Consider the following 14,412-nt stretch of genomic DNA (forward strand, 5'->3'; position numbering starts at 1 on the left):
CCGTCAACAACTTGATATGTATTATTATTTTCTAGGCACACACAGACCCAAATGTATATCAGATGTTTGTAACCAAATAAACATAAAAAGTGTGCAATAAGTATTATGGCAGGACTTGTTTTTCGTATCAGTATGTCCTTTTTGTCTTATTTTTAAGGTAATCTGTACACTCACCGTGGGGCTCGAACTCAACACTGATATCAAGTTGCATGCTTTCCTGACAGAGCCAGCGACGTGCCCCGTATCAGTACATCTTAAAAATATTTCCATGTCCATACTACAGAGCTGCTGTTTTTATCTGCTGCAGAGTACTGCGTGGTAGGAACTGATAAGTCCTAATTCAATAATTTCCACATTTATGTACAATTATATTGTTTCTTTTTTATTATTTCAAAATATGCTTCAATACACATTCTTATTACTGACTTTTAGGACACTTGTGTAAATATTTCTTTAGGCTGGATGCTTAGAATCATGGTTATTAAACCAGAGGCTAGACACATTTTAAATATTGACATACACTGCCAAATTGTCCACCCCAAAAACTGTATGGACTTAAACTTCCTTTAGCAACAAGAGTGTTCTTTGCCCACATAATCTCCAGCACTAGCTGTCATCAGTCATTCCGTATCTGCCACTTCAAGGACTGAGAAATACTATTTCACTTTAATTTTTGATTTCTTATGAAGCTGAATGTTTATGTTTTTCTATATAAAAGTATTTTTATATTCTTTGTCCATTTTTTCCTCTGGTTACTAACTATGCTTAACTTGTTAGGTTTTACGTATTTCCCCAAACTTTTGTCTATTTGTGTACAGAAGTTTGACTTTTTTTTTTTTTTTTTTTAAGATTTAACAGAGAGAGAGAGAGTGAGTGCAGGGAAGCGTGCACAAGTGGGATGCAGAAAATCTGAAGTAGACTCATGCTGAGCTTGGAGCCTGATCTCAGGACAGTGAGGTCAGGACCTGAGCTGAAACCAAGAGTGGGACACTTAACCCACTGCACCACCCAGGCGCCCCAGAATTTTAACACTTTTTTTTTAGTGTGGGCAAATCTATCAGTTTTTCTTTTGTGGAGACTGGGTTTTGCATCTTGCTTAAGAGGGCCTTCCTCGGGCGCCTGGGTGGCTCAGTGGGTTAAGCCACTGCCTTCGGCTCAGGTCATGATCTCAGGGTCCTGGGATCAAGTCCCGCATCGGGCTCTCTGCTCAGCAGGGAGCCTGCTTCCCTTTCTCTCTCTCTCTGCCTGCCTCTCTGCCTACTTGTGATCTCTCTGTCAAATAAATAAATAAAATCTTTAAAAAAAAAAAAAAAAGAGGGCCTTCCTCACCCCATTTATTAAAAGTCGTTTTCTGATATTTCTAGTTATTTTTGTATTTCATCTGGATTTTATTTCTTTTCCATGGTATGAAAGAAGAAAATGTTTTCCAAGTAATGACTAATCAGAACATAATTTACTGAATAGTTCAAGTCTTCCTTACCTATTTGTAATGCATTCAAATACTAAATTCCTGCGTATACATACATATCTCTGTTCCTGGATTCTCTGTTCTGTGCCTTTAACCTATTTGATTATTCCTGTGCCGGTACCACACTATTTCATAACTTTGGCTCCCTGGACTGCTTTGATTTCGATAATGTTTTGTGCACGGTCTTCCAGATGAGAATTGTGATCAGGTTGTCCTATCCATTTAAAAACCTTGTTTTGGTTGTATGAAATTGCTTTGAATTTACAAGTTTATTTGGTGGAATGGACACATTAACTGTACTGGGTCTTCCCCTTAGAACTGTGGCATGCCTTTCCATTTGGGGTGAGTCTTTTTTAATATCCTTCAGCATAGATTATTTTTTATTATTATTCATAGGCGCCTTCACATTTCTCTGTTAACCTTCTTCACATAGGCGCCTCCACATTTCTACACGAATGGGATCTTCTCCTCCATACATTTCCTAACTGGTTATTGCTGCTGTATAAAAAGGTTTTTGGTATTGGCGTTGGGTGGTGTGCCCTGATTGCTTACTGAGCTTCTCGTAAATTATAATACCATGCCAGTAGATGATCATTAGTTTCCTTTTTGTCCAAAAACATTTATTTACGATGACAACTGTCTTACTTTGTGTTGTGTATACTTTTTGGTACTATCTTTGGGCAGAGGAGAGGGAGAGGGAATCTCAGACTCTCTGTGGAGCGCAGAGCCTGACTTAGGGCGTGATTTCATGACCCTGAGATGAACGGAGATGAAATCAAGAATTGAATGCTTAACCAGCTGAACAACCCAGGCATCCCAGCATTTACCTTTTTAAAAGAAGTTCTCATACTACCTTTCCAATTTCCCCTTAATTACTTGGTCTATTTACATTTTCTACTTCTTATGTATTTTTAGTTCTATGTTTTTTTAAGGTCCTCACATTTCATCTAGTTCTTTCAAATTTATTGGAATGAAGCTATATAGTCACATTAGGAGCAAATTGTAATAGTACTCCCTTCTAATTAAAAAAGTCTCTATATGTACGTTATCTTTCTAAAAATTATTCTCATTATACATTTTTGTTCGTTACTTCTTGCTATTTTTATATTTTTCAAAGGTTTGCCTTTTAGTGGTTTTTACTTTAGAACCTTTTAATTTTATTGATCAAAATATGTTTTCTATTTTATTAATTTCTGCTTTTAACTTTTAAATCCCTTCTTTCAGCTTACCTTGTTTTCTGGTTTCTAAAGTTAAGTTTTATTTCACTCATTTTCTGACTTCTCCCCTCCGTCCTTCCCACCTTTTTTTAAAAGACTTTATTCCTAAGTAATCACCACACCGAGTGTGGGGCTCAAACTCACAACCCAGAGATCAAGTTACATGTTTCACTGACTGAGCCAGCCAGGTGCCCCTATTTTCAATTTTATTTCTTAAAAAATAAGTCAAACCTATAAATTTGCCCCAACATGTTATTTAGCAGAATCTCTCAGGTTTTGAGAAATAACTTTTATTCATTCTAAATTGCCTATAATATGTTTTGAGCTCCCCCGTCAATGATTTAATGAAAGGTATAAAAGGTAATTAAAACATTTCCAAGTGGACTAATTTTGTTGCTAGTTTTATTACATTTTGCAAAGAGAACACGATCTGTAGAATCTTTGCATTTTTACAAGTTTTCCCCCTCATATCAACCATTTTGATTATTTCATAGGTCTTCCAAAAGAACATGGATTGTATTCATGGTGGATACAAGATACTTAGGAGATAATACCTTCCCTATCTTGATCTATCAATGGTAGGGGGTAGGACCTGAGATTTCTGCTTTAACATTATTATTATTTTTTAAGTTTTTATTTATTTATTTGACAGAGATCACAAGTAGGCAGAGAGGCAGGCAGAGAGAGGGGGAAGCAGGCTCCCCGCTGAGCAGAGAGCCCGATGCAGGGCTCGATCCCAGGACTCCGGGATCCTGACCTGAGCCAAAGGCAGAGGCTTTAACCCACTGAGCCACCCAAGTGCCCCTTGCTTTAACATTATTATACAGTACAAATGAGATGGGAGGGAGTACAGTCCCATGATTTTAAAAAAAAAAAAAATTTATTTATTTGACAGAGAGAAACCACAAGTAGACAGAGCAGCAGGCAGAGTGAAAAGGGGAAGCAGGCTCCCTGCTGAGTAGAGAGCCCTATTTGGGGCTCCATCCCAGGACCCTGAGATCAGGACCTGAGCTGAAACCAGAGGCCCAACCCACTGAGCCACCCAGGCGCCCCCAGTTCCATGATTTTTGACCTATGTATGGGTTCGTATTACCACTACCACAATCATAATCACAATCGTAATCCAGAAGTTCATCACTGAAGGGTACACCTCTGCACAGCCTCTTTGTAATCAAATCACCCCCCTTCCCCCAAACTTGACAACCACGGATCTATCCTCTAACACTATAGTTTTGCTTTTTCAAGAATGTCAAATACATGAAATCATGGAGTATGTAACTTTTGGGCTTCTTAGCATAGGACTTTGAGATCTATCCAAACTGTTACATACGTAATTCATTCCTTTTTATTGCACATGTGGATAACACTATCATTTGCTTATTCACTCGCCTGTTAGAAGACATTTTGGTGATTATGAATGGAGCTGCTATAAACATTCATGTACAGGTTTTTATATGAACACGAGTTTTCATCTATTTAGAGTGAACACCCAGGAGTGATGGTGGGGTCATATGGTATGTTTAATGTTTAGAGACTGCCAATCTGATTTGAGTGGCCACATTATTTTGCATCTCTGCCAGCAGTCTATGAGAATTCCCATTGCTCTGCATCCTTGTGCCACATATTTTTTTAATTTTAGCCATTCTGATAAGTGTGTAGTGGAAGACCTACTGATTTTGGAGAGATGTGTTAAATCCTCTCTCATAACTGGTTTGTTCATTTTTCCTTACATTTCTAAAGTTTTCACTCTGTAAATTTTGAAACTGAGTTTTAAGGTTGCAGATGTATTTTAAAAAATCTTTCAGCAAGGGGTGCCTGGGTGACTCAGTTGGTTAAGCATCTGCCTTTAGCCTGGGTCATGGTCTGGGGTTCTTGGGATCAAGCTTCACATCGGGTTCCCTGCTTATCAGGGAGTCTGCTTCTCCGTCTCCCTCTACCCCTCAACCCTGCTTGTACTCTCAATCTAAAATCTTTTTAAGAAATAATGTTAAGAAAAATCTTTCAGCAAACTATACTTTTTATTAGTCAAAAAGAAATGCTTCGGGTACCTGGGTGGCTCATACATTAGGCATCTGCCTTCATCTCAGGTCACGATCTCAGAGTCCCGGGATTGAGTCCCATGTTGGGCTCCCTGCTTGGCGGGGAGCCTGCTTCTCCCTCTCCCACTCCCCTTGCTTATGCTCCCTCTCTTGCTGTCTGTGTCAAATAAATAAATAAAATCTAAAAAAAAGAAAGAAAGATAAATGCTTTTTTCTTTGTCTCCTTTAATGGTTTTCATTTTGGATTCTATTTATTCTTTTTAGCCAGAAGTTAACAAAGCCACATCCACTTTTGTTAGCATCTGTCTGGCATACCTTTGTCTGTTTCTTTATAATCCATGATAATTTAGATTTGCTTTTTGTAAATACTGCATAGTTGGATTTTGTGTTTTTACTCAAGCCTAAGGAATATAATAATAAATAAGTATTATAAATAAGTATTTAGCCTACTCACACTTACTGTGAGAAAAGCATTTGGTCCTCTTTTTTTTCTATATAACTTGTTGCTTTTCTCTTTCTTGACTTCTCTTAGATTTTTAAATTCCACTCCCCATTCCTGGTTGTTGGTAGCTATGAAAGTTGTTGACATGTATTCCCTTCTCTCTCCTTGTCTTGGCACACACTAAGTCTGCACTCTGCTTCCCTGCTCTGAACTCAGGCATGGCCATGTGACACTCTTGGGCTAACGAAGTGTGAGAAGTGGCATGTGTGCAGAAGCTGTAAGTAAGTGAATGTTGCCCCACTCTCTTTTTCCTTGGGTATTACAACCAGCAACATTCTAAATAGGGATGCTTCATCAGCTGGCTCCCAGGTTAAGGGTGATATGGAGCTCACTTTATTTTCCCATAGGCAGTAATATTCATTCAGACTTTTCTGATTATAGACATCTCATGATTACAGAGGGGAACAGCAGGTCGCATGGCATCATCAGTTGCTTTGATTTAAAATCTTATCATGGGGATGCCTGGGTGGCTCAGTGAGTTAAGCCTCTGCCTTCAGCTCAGGTCATGATCTCAGGGTCCTGGGATCGAGCCCCACATCAGGCTTTCTGCTCAGCAGGGAGCCTGCTTCCTCCTCTCTGTCTCTGCCCACCTCTCTCTGCATACTTGTGATCTCTGTCAAATAAATAAATAAAATCTTTTAAAAAAATGAAATAAAATCTTATCACAGATTCACTATTCAGTTTGCTTAGTAATTCTTAGAGAAAAATTTTTTAGTTGTTGAGTAAGCAGTCTAATACTGAAATCTTGTGTTTTCTCATTAATTCCCCAAGTATTCGTGTGCTTATTATATGCCAACTGCTTACTACTTGTGGAATTACTATACATCTGAGTTTGTGGAGAACTTGTACTTTTCTTTCATAATATTTACCTTTCATCCCTTTGCAGGGCATATTGGGGGATCTCTCAAATATTGCATTTCATGAATTTAAGCTTCAGCTGAACCCATTCTGCGATCTAGCCCATCTTCTGAGTGGTTTTTCATAAGCATATTTTTATTTTTATTTTTATTTTTATTTTAAAGATTTTATTTATTTATTTAACAGACAGAGATCACAAGTAGGCAGAGAGGCAGGCAGAGAGAGAGGAGGAAGCAGGCTCCCTGCTGAGCAGAGAGCCCGATGCGGGACTCGATCCCAGGTCCCTGGGATCATGACCTGAGCTGAAGGCAGCGGCTTAACCCACTGAGCCACCCAGGCGCCCCTCATAAGCATATTTTTAATTTTTAGAAATTAAATATTTCTTTTTCCTAGCATCTTATTCCTTATGGATACAACATGCTTATGACTCTCTGAAGAACTTAATCATATTCATTTTTAAATTTCTTTTGTTTCTTCTACTAATTACTTTCTTGAACAGGTTAATTTGTTTTAATTTGCTCTTGCCTTTTACAATACTGGTTTTCTTCCTGATTCTTGGCATATTTATAGATACGGATCTAAGATTATAGTTTGAAGTGATTTTCCTTAGCCAAATAATTGTCTCACTTTCAGCAAACACAAATGCTGATCATGGCACCTCTCGTGATTAGAAAGGGAGTGGCTGGTCCCCACAGCCAGAGTGAATGGGTCCCCACAGTCAGAGTGAATGGGTGGCAGCACATCTTCAGTTCCTCCTTGGGGTCATCTGGATAACACCCTTCTTCTCTGATCCCAGTGTGTTCTGCATTAGAACTCCTACCTCAAAGTAGGTAGGAGCCTTTCTGAGCCTTAGCCTGGTGTTAAAGTCCAGAATTAGGTGCTTCAGAGGTGCAAGGAATAGCTTAACTGTTTCACTCTTTAATTAACTGATCCTTTGATAATCTATTTTTTATCTTCTAGTAATTCCACTGTTCATTTTCTTGTTTTCCAATTCTGCTATTAATCTATTTTTAATATTTCTCCAGTCATTTCAGTGAGATTCTGGAAGAGTAAAAGAATGTATTCAGTCATCTCTGTTAAGTGATAGGCTCCAGCATACAGTTTATAATCAGAATCTTTAAAAAAAATTGTCATCGCCTATCTTGCCGATCCTCTGAAAATCTTGAGATTAGGGATTATCCATGTGAAATAGGACTTCTTCCTGGACACAGTACTGGACAGTAATGGAAAAGTAATTATTGCAATAGTAATTATGACCCTTTGTAATTATGTGTGGATTTAAGGGAGGAGTACAAACTCCTTGCTATAAGGAGTACAAACTCCTTGCTACAACTGTTTTAAAAACTTCAAAAAACTCCTCTTTGCGTAGGCTGCACATACTCTGGTAATCATTCAGCAAAGGTACACTGTAACTTCTCAGTAAATGTAGAGGCTTGTAACTTCCTCTAACCCAGATGAAAATACTGTATTGCAGTGAAGTGACATTGCTTCAGGTGTGGTATTAGAAGTTTAACACCAAACTTCTAAAATCCTCACTTTAAATGACAAAATATCCACATCGATGATTCTTTTTTTTTCTTTTTTTTTAAAGATTTATTTGAAAGAGAGAGCGAGTACCTTTGCAGGTGCATAAACAGGGGGAGGGGCAGACAGACAGACTACTTGCTGAGCAGGGAACCTGACGTGGGGCTCATCCCAGGACCTTAAGATCCTGACCTGAGCTGAAGGCAGACACTTATCTGATTGAGCCATCCAGGCACCCCGATGATTCTTAATGAAATCATTTCAAATGATTTTTTAAAAAGTCACATAAACGATGCAACTATTTTAAAACTGTAATTTTGAACTTGTCTTTAAAAAACTGGTAAAAGAAAACGGAGGTTCTCAGCATAAACTCACTTCTACTTCTTCCTAATGCTGTTTCACCCCAAACTTGCCAGAATGCATCCCACTTGAAGAGTACAAGTCATTCTTAACATATTTTGCTATGTACTGTATTCCTGTTTTTTCCTTACCGTAGTTCCCTGTTTTCCCGGTTCCCTAAATTACTTCTCTCACCATTTTGCACTGCACGCATGGAGGTGAGCCGCCTCAAATTCACTGAGCAATCAAGTAATCTACATCCACACCCGTTCACATCTCTTTCTTTCGGCCCTAATAGCATTAACGCATCTCATGCTCCCGCCTCCCTGGCTCCTGCTCCCCAGGTGAGCCTTTCACTCCCCAGCACCTTTACTATCTTTGTCAAGTTTGTTCCTTTCAATCTATAAACACTTAAGTCACTCTCAGTCTAAAAAAATTCTTTTCGAACTCATCGCTTCCTCTTTTCATCCAGACTCCTTCAAAGAGTAGTCTATACCCACTCTTCAGTGTCCCCTCAGGGTGGCCCTGTCCCCTCAACTTGTCTCAGTCTGGCTACTTGTCTACCACTTCACTGAATGACTCCCTCCAAGGTCACCAGGAACCTAACTGCCAAAGCCAAACACATTCTCTGCAGCAGGACACTGGTACCTCTTTCCTCCTTCTTGAAATGCTATTACCGCTCTCCTCAAAATCCTTTCTCTGCTTCTGACTTAAACTTTTTTTTTTTTAAAGATTTTATTTATTTATTTGACAGATCACAAGTAGGCAGAGAGAGGAACGGAAGCAGGCTCCCTGCTGAGCAGAGAGCCCGATGTGGGGCTCGATCCCAGGACCCTGGGATCGTGAAGGCAGAGGCTTTAACCCACTAAGCCACCCAGGCATCATCATCTCCTGAATTGTTAGGCAAACGTGATAACTACTACACTACGGAAACCCTACTCATCTCCTGAATTCTGAAGATGCTTTATTTTTTTAATTTAAAAAAGATTTTATTTATTTATTTGACAGAGAGAGATCACAAGTAGGCAGAGAGGCAGGCAGCGGGTGGTGGGGGGTAAGCAGGCTCCCCGCTGAGCAGAGAGCCTGATGCGGGGCTCGATCCCAGGACCCTGAGATCATGACCTGAGCCGAAGGCAGTGGCTTAACTCACTGAGCCACCCACGCACCCCTGAAGATGCTTTAAAATTCAACCTGTCCAAACCTTAACTCTTCTCCCTGATGCAGTTTTCTTTTTTTAAAGATTTTATTTATTTTATTTATTTGAGAGAGAGAAAGAGAGAGAGAGAGAATGAGTGGTGGAGAGGCAGAGGGAGAAGTAGGCTCCCCGCCGCCAAGCAGGGAACCTGACACAGAACTTGATTCCAGGACCGTGGGATCATGACCCGAGCTGAAGGCACACATAACCAACCGAGTTACCCAGGTCCCCCTCCCCCAACCCGCTCAATACAGTTCTTACTCCCTCTATCCAACCTCCATGATACCATCCCCGACCTCAGCCACATAAATAGGAGTCCAGCCTCTGCCTCCTACCACCTCCTTACTTCCCACAAGCAAGTGTTGCTTATTTTATTTCCTAAATAAAATTCAAACTTATTTCTTCCCTTGATATCTTTTTTTTTTTTAAAGATTTTATTTATTTATCAGAGAGAGGGAGAGAGCGAGCACAGGCAGACAGAATGGCAGGCAGAGGCAGAGGGAGAAGCAGGCTCCCTGCTGAGCAAGGAGCCCGATGTGGGACTCGATCCCAGGACGCTGGGATCATGACCTGAGCCGAAGGCAGCTGCTTAACCAACTGAGCCACCCAGGTGTCCCTTCCCTTGATATCTTATTTCAGACCCCTTTTCCTCTTGTTATTGCCTAATTCAGAAGTTACCAAACTCTTGTTTGGTGGATCTAGTTGTTAGACACCCCTTTTAAAAAAGGATTCTAGGGGCGCTTGGGTGGCTCAGTCAGTTAAGTGTCCAGCTCTTGATTTCAGCTCAGGTCATGATCTCAGGGTTGTGAGGTCAAGCCTTGTGTCCGACCCAGTGCTCAGCGCAGAGTCGGCTTGAGATGCTCTCTCCTTCTATCCCTCACCACCTCCATCTCTCTGAATTTAAAAAAAAAAAAAAAGAAAGAAAAGGGAATCTATAATCAAATATATTTAAGAAGGGCTGTGTAACCTATGCCTGTCTTAGAAATTCAGAATGACCGTTAGCTTGCAGTAGCCCTGAGAAGTCATACAGTAAAGAAACCCGCTTAACTTTAAGTCAGGATCTCTCTTACTTTTGTCCATGGAACCCTTTCAGTAAAGACGGGGGGAAGTCTTTAATTTTTATTTGAAAATTTAAAAACGATGCTCCTCAGGAGAGTATGGCATCATCTCTGACCATTCATGATCTAGCATGCAATCCTCCACATGTCATTACCGTTCTTCAATCCTTTTATTAGCTGAGGAGAAAGAACCAGCTCCGTGCAACATGGCTTGTAAGTCTCCTTGATACCACTGTCTGATGACATCCCACCAACTCTGAAATCTACGCGGCTTTCCCCAAACACATCCCTCTCATGCCTTTGGCTCTATACTTCCACTTATGTTGTTCCCTCCACCTTGAGGATTCTTTTCCTTCCTCCCCTTATTCACCTGTTTCCAATAGGTGAAACAGACTTTCAAGACTTTAGATGTGAGCTCTTTAAATGACCTTTCTTGGCCCCAGTTCTCTCTTCCCCAAACACGGGCTACATTCCCTAAGTGGTCCCATTAGAGGATGTGATCTCTGCTTGTGCGTTTCCTTCTCTCATGCTACCTACTGGTTAAGGGCTATTATCTTTCTTTATTGTTTTACTCCCACAGCACTAAATCCATGATCCATGAACTCAACAGTACTGCAGTGGTCCTTTGAGAACAATCAGGCAGGGCCTTCTAGAAGAAATCTGACACACCAGCTTTTCTCTGATTTTACCTGTCAAGTCACAGTCTGGTTGAACTTAATCTATGCATGTTCTACATAGGTAGGCATAATTTGGTCCTGAGATGTACATTCATATGCTTTTTACATATTCTGCCTTTAAGTACCTACCTTGATAAGGGAGGGTCAGGCATACTTTCTGATAGCCCTGCTCTGCACTGGCAATGCTCACTGGCTTTTCTCTCCACAGCTTCCTCAAGCCCTTTCTCTCTCTCTCTCTCTCTCTCTCTTTTTTTTTTTTTAAAGATTTTATTTATTTATTTGACAAACAGAGATCACAAGTAGGCTGAGAGAGAGAGAGAGAGGGAAGCAGGCTCCCTGCTGAGCAGAAAGCCCGATTTGGGGCTTGATCCCAGGACCCTGAGATCATGACCTGAGCCAAAGGCAGAGACTTAACCCACTGAGCCACCCAAGTGCCCCACGCCCTTCCTCTCTTAACAAGGTCATAGGACAAAAAAGGGATTAAGAGCAAAACATGGGTTCTGGTTCAAATCCCAGCTCTACCACTTGTTTAAAGCTCTGTAATTTTGGGCAACTTACACCATCTGTCTCCTCAGCCTCCACATCTATAAAATGGGCCCAATAATGGTTCCTTGGCTTATATTGTTGCTGTAATCCAGAAATAGGGTTAAGTACTTTGGTAAATGTTTGCTGCACTGGTTATTATGAATTAGGATATGCTAGTGGTTTCTGGCCCGTGATTTACAGTATTTCCACTTTTACCCAAATGTTAAAACTCCCCAATTTATGACCCTGTCTTTTCGAGGGCCTTATCATGCTTCCATATTTTTTTTCCTCCCTCCACAGGATATGAATTCCATCAATGTAAAGGTTTTATTTTGTTCATTGCTGAAAGCAAAAGCACCTGGAATAGTATCATACATATTAGGCCCACAGGAAATACTTGTTGAATGAAAGTTGGAGAGTGTCAAAAAGAAAACATATCCAAAAATTTCGTTGCAATAAAAAGAATGAATCTTTTCATTCTTTAATGGGTCTCTCTAACGTCTTCCAGTACTATATTTTAAAATACCATATGCCACAATGAAAACATAAGAAATTTATTAAAATTTGAAGGCAAAAACATAATTTTAAAAGATTTAGATCTATGTCAGGTGTGATACAGTATGGATGCTTTCTTGAAATTCAAAATCAGATCCAAGAGTATCACTTTCAGAGTGTTCTAACAGATTGAGTTTACTTTTAGTCGTCTTGGATGAAACAGTCACTATTCTACTTTCTTTCTTGCCAGAAACATGTTTTCTCAAAGACTCACTCTTAACTGGTTCATTAACCAAAGAATCATTTTGTCCGATTCCTTTACTGTTCCTAATTACAGGTGAGTCAGAGCAAGAATGCAGATCCTTTCTGGGCTGTTTTTTAGCACAATATTTTTTGGTATATTCACCTGTTTTGGTCATTTTCTCTGAAGAAGATCTGTTATTTCTAGACAATTCATCTTCTTTTCTTTGGCTTCCAGTTCCAGACATCACATCTGCTGAAGGAGAACATGTTCTAGCAATGAATTCTTTGATAGAGTCCTGCTGCTGTTCATTGACTGGGACTTCCAGGTTGTCTCTAGATGTTTCTAAGGTCTCCTGCGTGGAAACGGGCACACGGAAGGAGTCAAGAGGCAAAGGAATTCTAGCATCACCTGTAATTTTCTGAAACTGGAGAGAAAAACAAAAGACGACAAAACAAAAATTCAGTGATGAACAAAGTCAACCATTAAAAAGTTGAGTCCATGACCTCAATGCTACTCTGTGATTGTATTATTAAGATAGTCGTTGATTGGGGGTGCCTGGGTGGCTCAGTGGGTTAAAGCCTCTGCCTTCGGCTCAGGTCATGATCCCAGGATCCTGGAATCAAGTCCCGCATCGGGCTCTCTGCTCAGCAAGAAGCCTGCTTCCCCCTCTCTCTCTGCCTGCCTCTCTGCCTACTTGTGATGTCTCTCTGTCAAATAAATAAATAAAATCTTAAAAAAAAAAAAAAAAAAAAGACAGTCATCGATTAGTCAGAAGATTTTAGACCCAGTTTTTTTCTAATTCTATCTTGCCAGTTGATTCCCAACTTAACTTTGCTACATCCAAGGCAATGACTACTACATTTTCAGACTTTGTGTCTGGGATGATTCTTGCTCACTTCCCGGGGCACTGGGGTGGCTCAGTGGGTTAAGCCTCTGCCTTCCGGCTCAGGTTATGATCCCAGGGTCCTGGGATCAAGCTCTGCATCGTCCTCTCTGCTCAGCAGGGAGCCTGCTTCCCCCACCCTCTGCCTGCCTCTCTGCCTACTTGCGATCTCTCTGTCAAATAAATAAATAAAATCTTAAAAAATAGTAATAATAAAGCCCTATTCCCTAAGAAAATTAGTTTCTTTTCTATCCTCCAGGAACATGTAAGGAGTATCCGATTTGTGATGAGACTATTCTCAAGCTGTCAGTTCCCAAGCCTGTCTAAGGTTGGCTGAGATGGGAGATGAAGGGAATGCTCCAAGGAAGGCCGGGAAAAAGCAGATGGGTTGTCCGCTCTCGCTTCCCTAACTGGGAGGCTCCCTATAATATACTGTCTATTAGTTATGTCTGGATTACTTAGTTAAGAAGATTATCCATATCAGTACTTGTACCTTCATTAGTGTTCCTTCATTGTAAGCTGACTGCATACAAATAGAAACCTAGATGAAATATGAATAGAATAGACATTTACACAATTTAAAATTTGGAATCTTTTCTCTAATGTTTCATTTCTTTATTCACTGAGGGTAGTTTGCTTTATATCATACATTGCAAAAGACCTATCTTTCTTATTTGTAACTACACGGTATTATGAAATGGGTCCAAACTTACTCATTTCACATCTGGAAAGAACCCCTAAAAGGCTCCTCCCAAGTATGTGAGTTAAATAGGGACAGAGCATCATTAGTTTCTCTCTGACTTGGTATTTCCCTTTTGGCTAATCACCCTTAGAATCATAATATTCTTTTCTATCCACTTACTTGGATATTTTGCATCTGTCCTAGGGGGTTCTGCTTTGATTCTGGTTTTTCTTCTTCAAGTGCCTTCTTTTCTTCCTTAGGCAGACTACTAAGAGTAGAATTCATCTGGGGACGACCCAGTAAATGAAAATCTGACTGATCTATACCAGCCATTGTGGCAAACTGCCCAAGCCTGGACAGGAGGAGGGAAGGAGGAAAAAGCAAAGGTTATTATAATTCCGTGCGAGCAGCTTCGATTTCCCTGTACCTATAATCATGAAATACTCTACTCCAGATACAAGCCCCTATTCTCTCCCAATTTCTGAGCCCTTCCAGATTCATGCTTTGGGACCACATTAGCCCACACAGCCTTTGCAGCCACCAGCCGATTTCTTACTCCATTTCAGCGCTTCAGCTTCTAGTAAGCACCCAGTGCATCACCTCTCACCTCACCCCCACCTCCTGACCACCTTTCCTCCAGTTTCCAAAAACGTGTTCACTCCTTCCTTCCCAACACCAACCCCTTCACCCACAAAACATCACTCCA

General features: G+C 40.4%; 1 protein-coding gene across 2 annotated transcripts in view; it reads right to left on the reverse strand.

Moving 5' to 3' along the window:
- Positions 1-11,940: 11,940 nt before the first annotated feature.
- The window catches only part of CEP78 (centrosomal protein 78), a 32,583-nt gene continuing 30,111 nt past the window's right edge, over positions 11,941-14,412 (reverse strand). Inside the window, exons 14-16 of one of the 2 annotated variants that reach the window (XM_059142573.1) lie at positions 13,887-14,058; positions 13,518-13,565; positions 11,941-12,565 (exon numbers count right to left, since the gene is read on the reverse strand). In XM_059142573.1, coding sequence (XP_058998556.1) covers positions 12,002-12,565; positions 13,518-13,565; positions 13,887-14,058 — 784 coding nt within the window. In that variant the 3' untranslated portion in view covers positions 11,941-12,001. The remainder of the gene's footprint in view (positions 12,566-13,517; positions 13,566-13,886; positions 14,059-14,412) is intronic. The other variant, XM_059142575.1, reaches the window with a different exon arrangement.

The sequence above is a fragment of the Mustela lutreola genome, chromosome 12 (assembly GCF_030435805.1).
Source record: "Mustela lutreola isolate mMusLut2 chromosome 12, mMusLut2.pri, whole genome shotgun sequence".
Lineage (NCBI taxonomy): Eukaryota > Metazoa > Chordata > Mammalia > Carnivora > Mustelidae > Mustela > Mustela lutreola.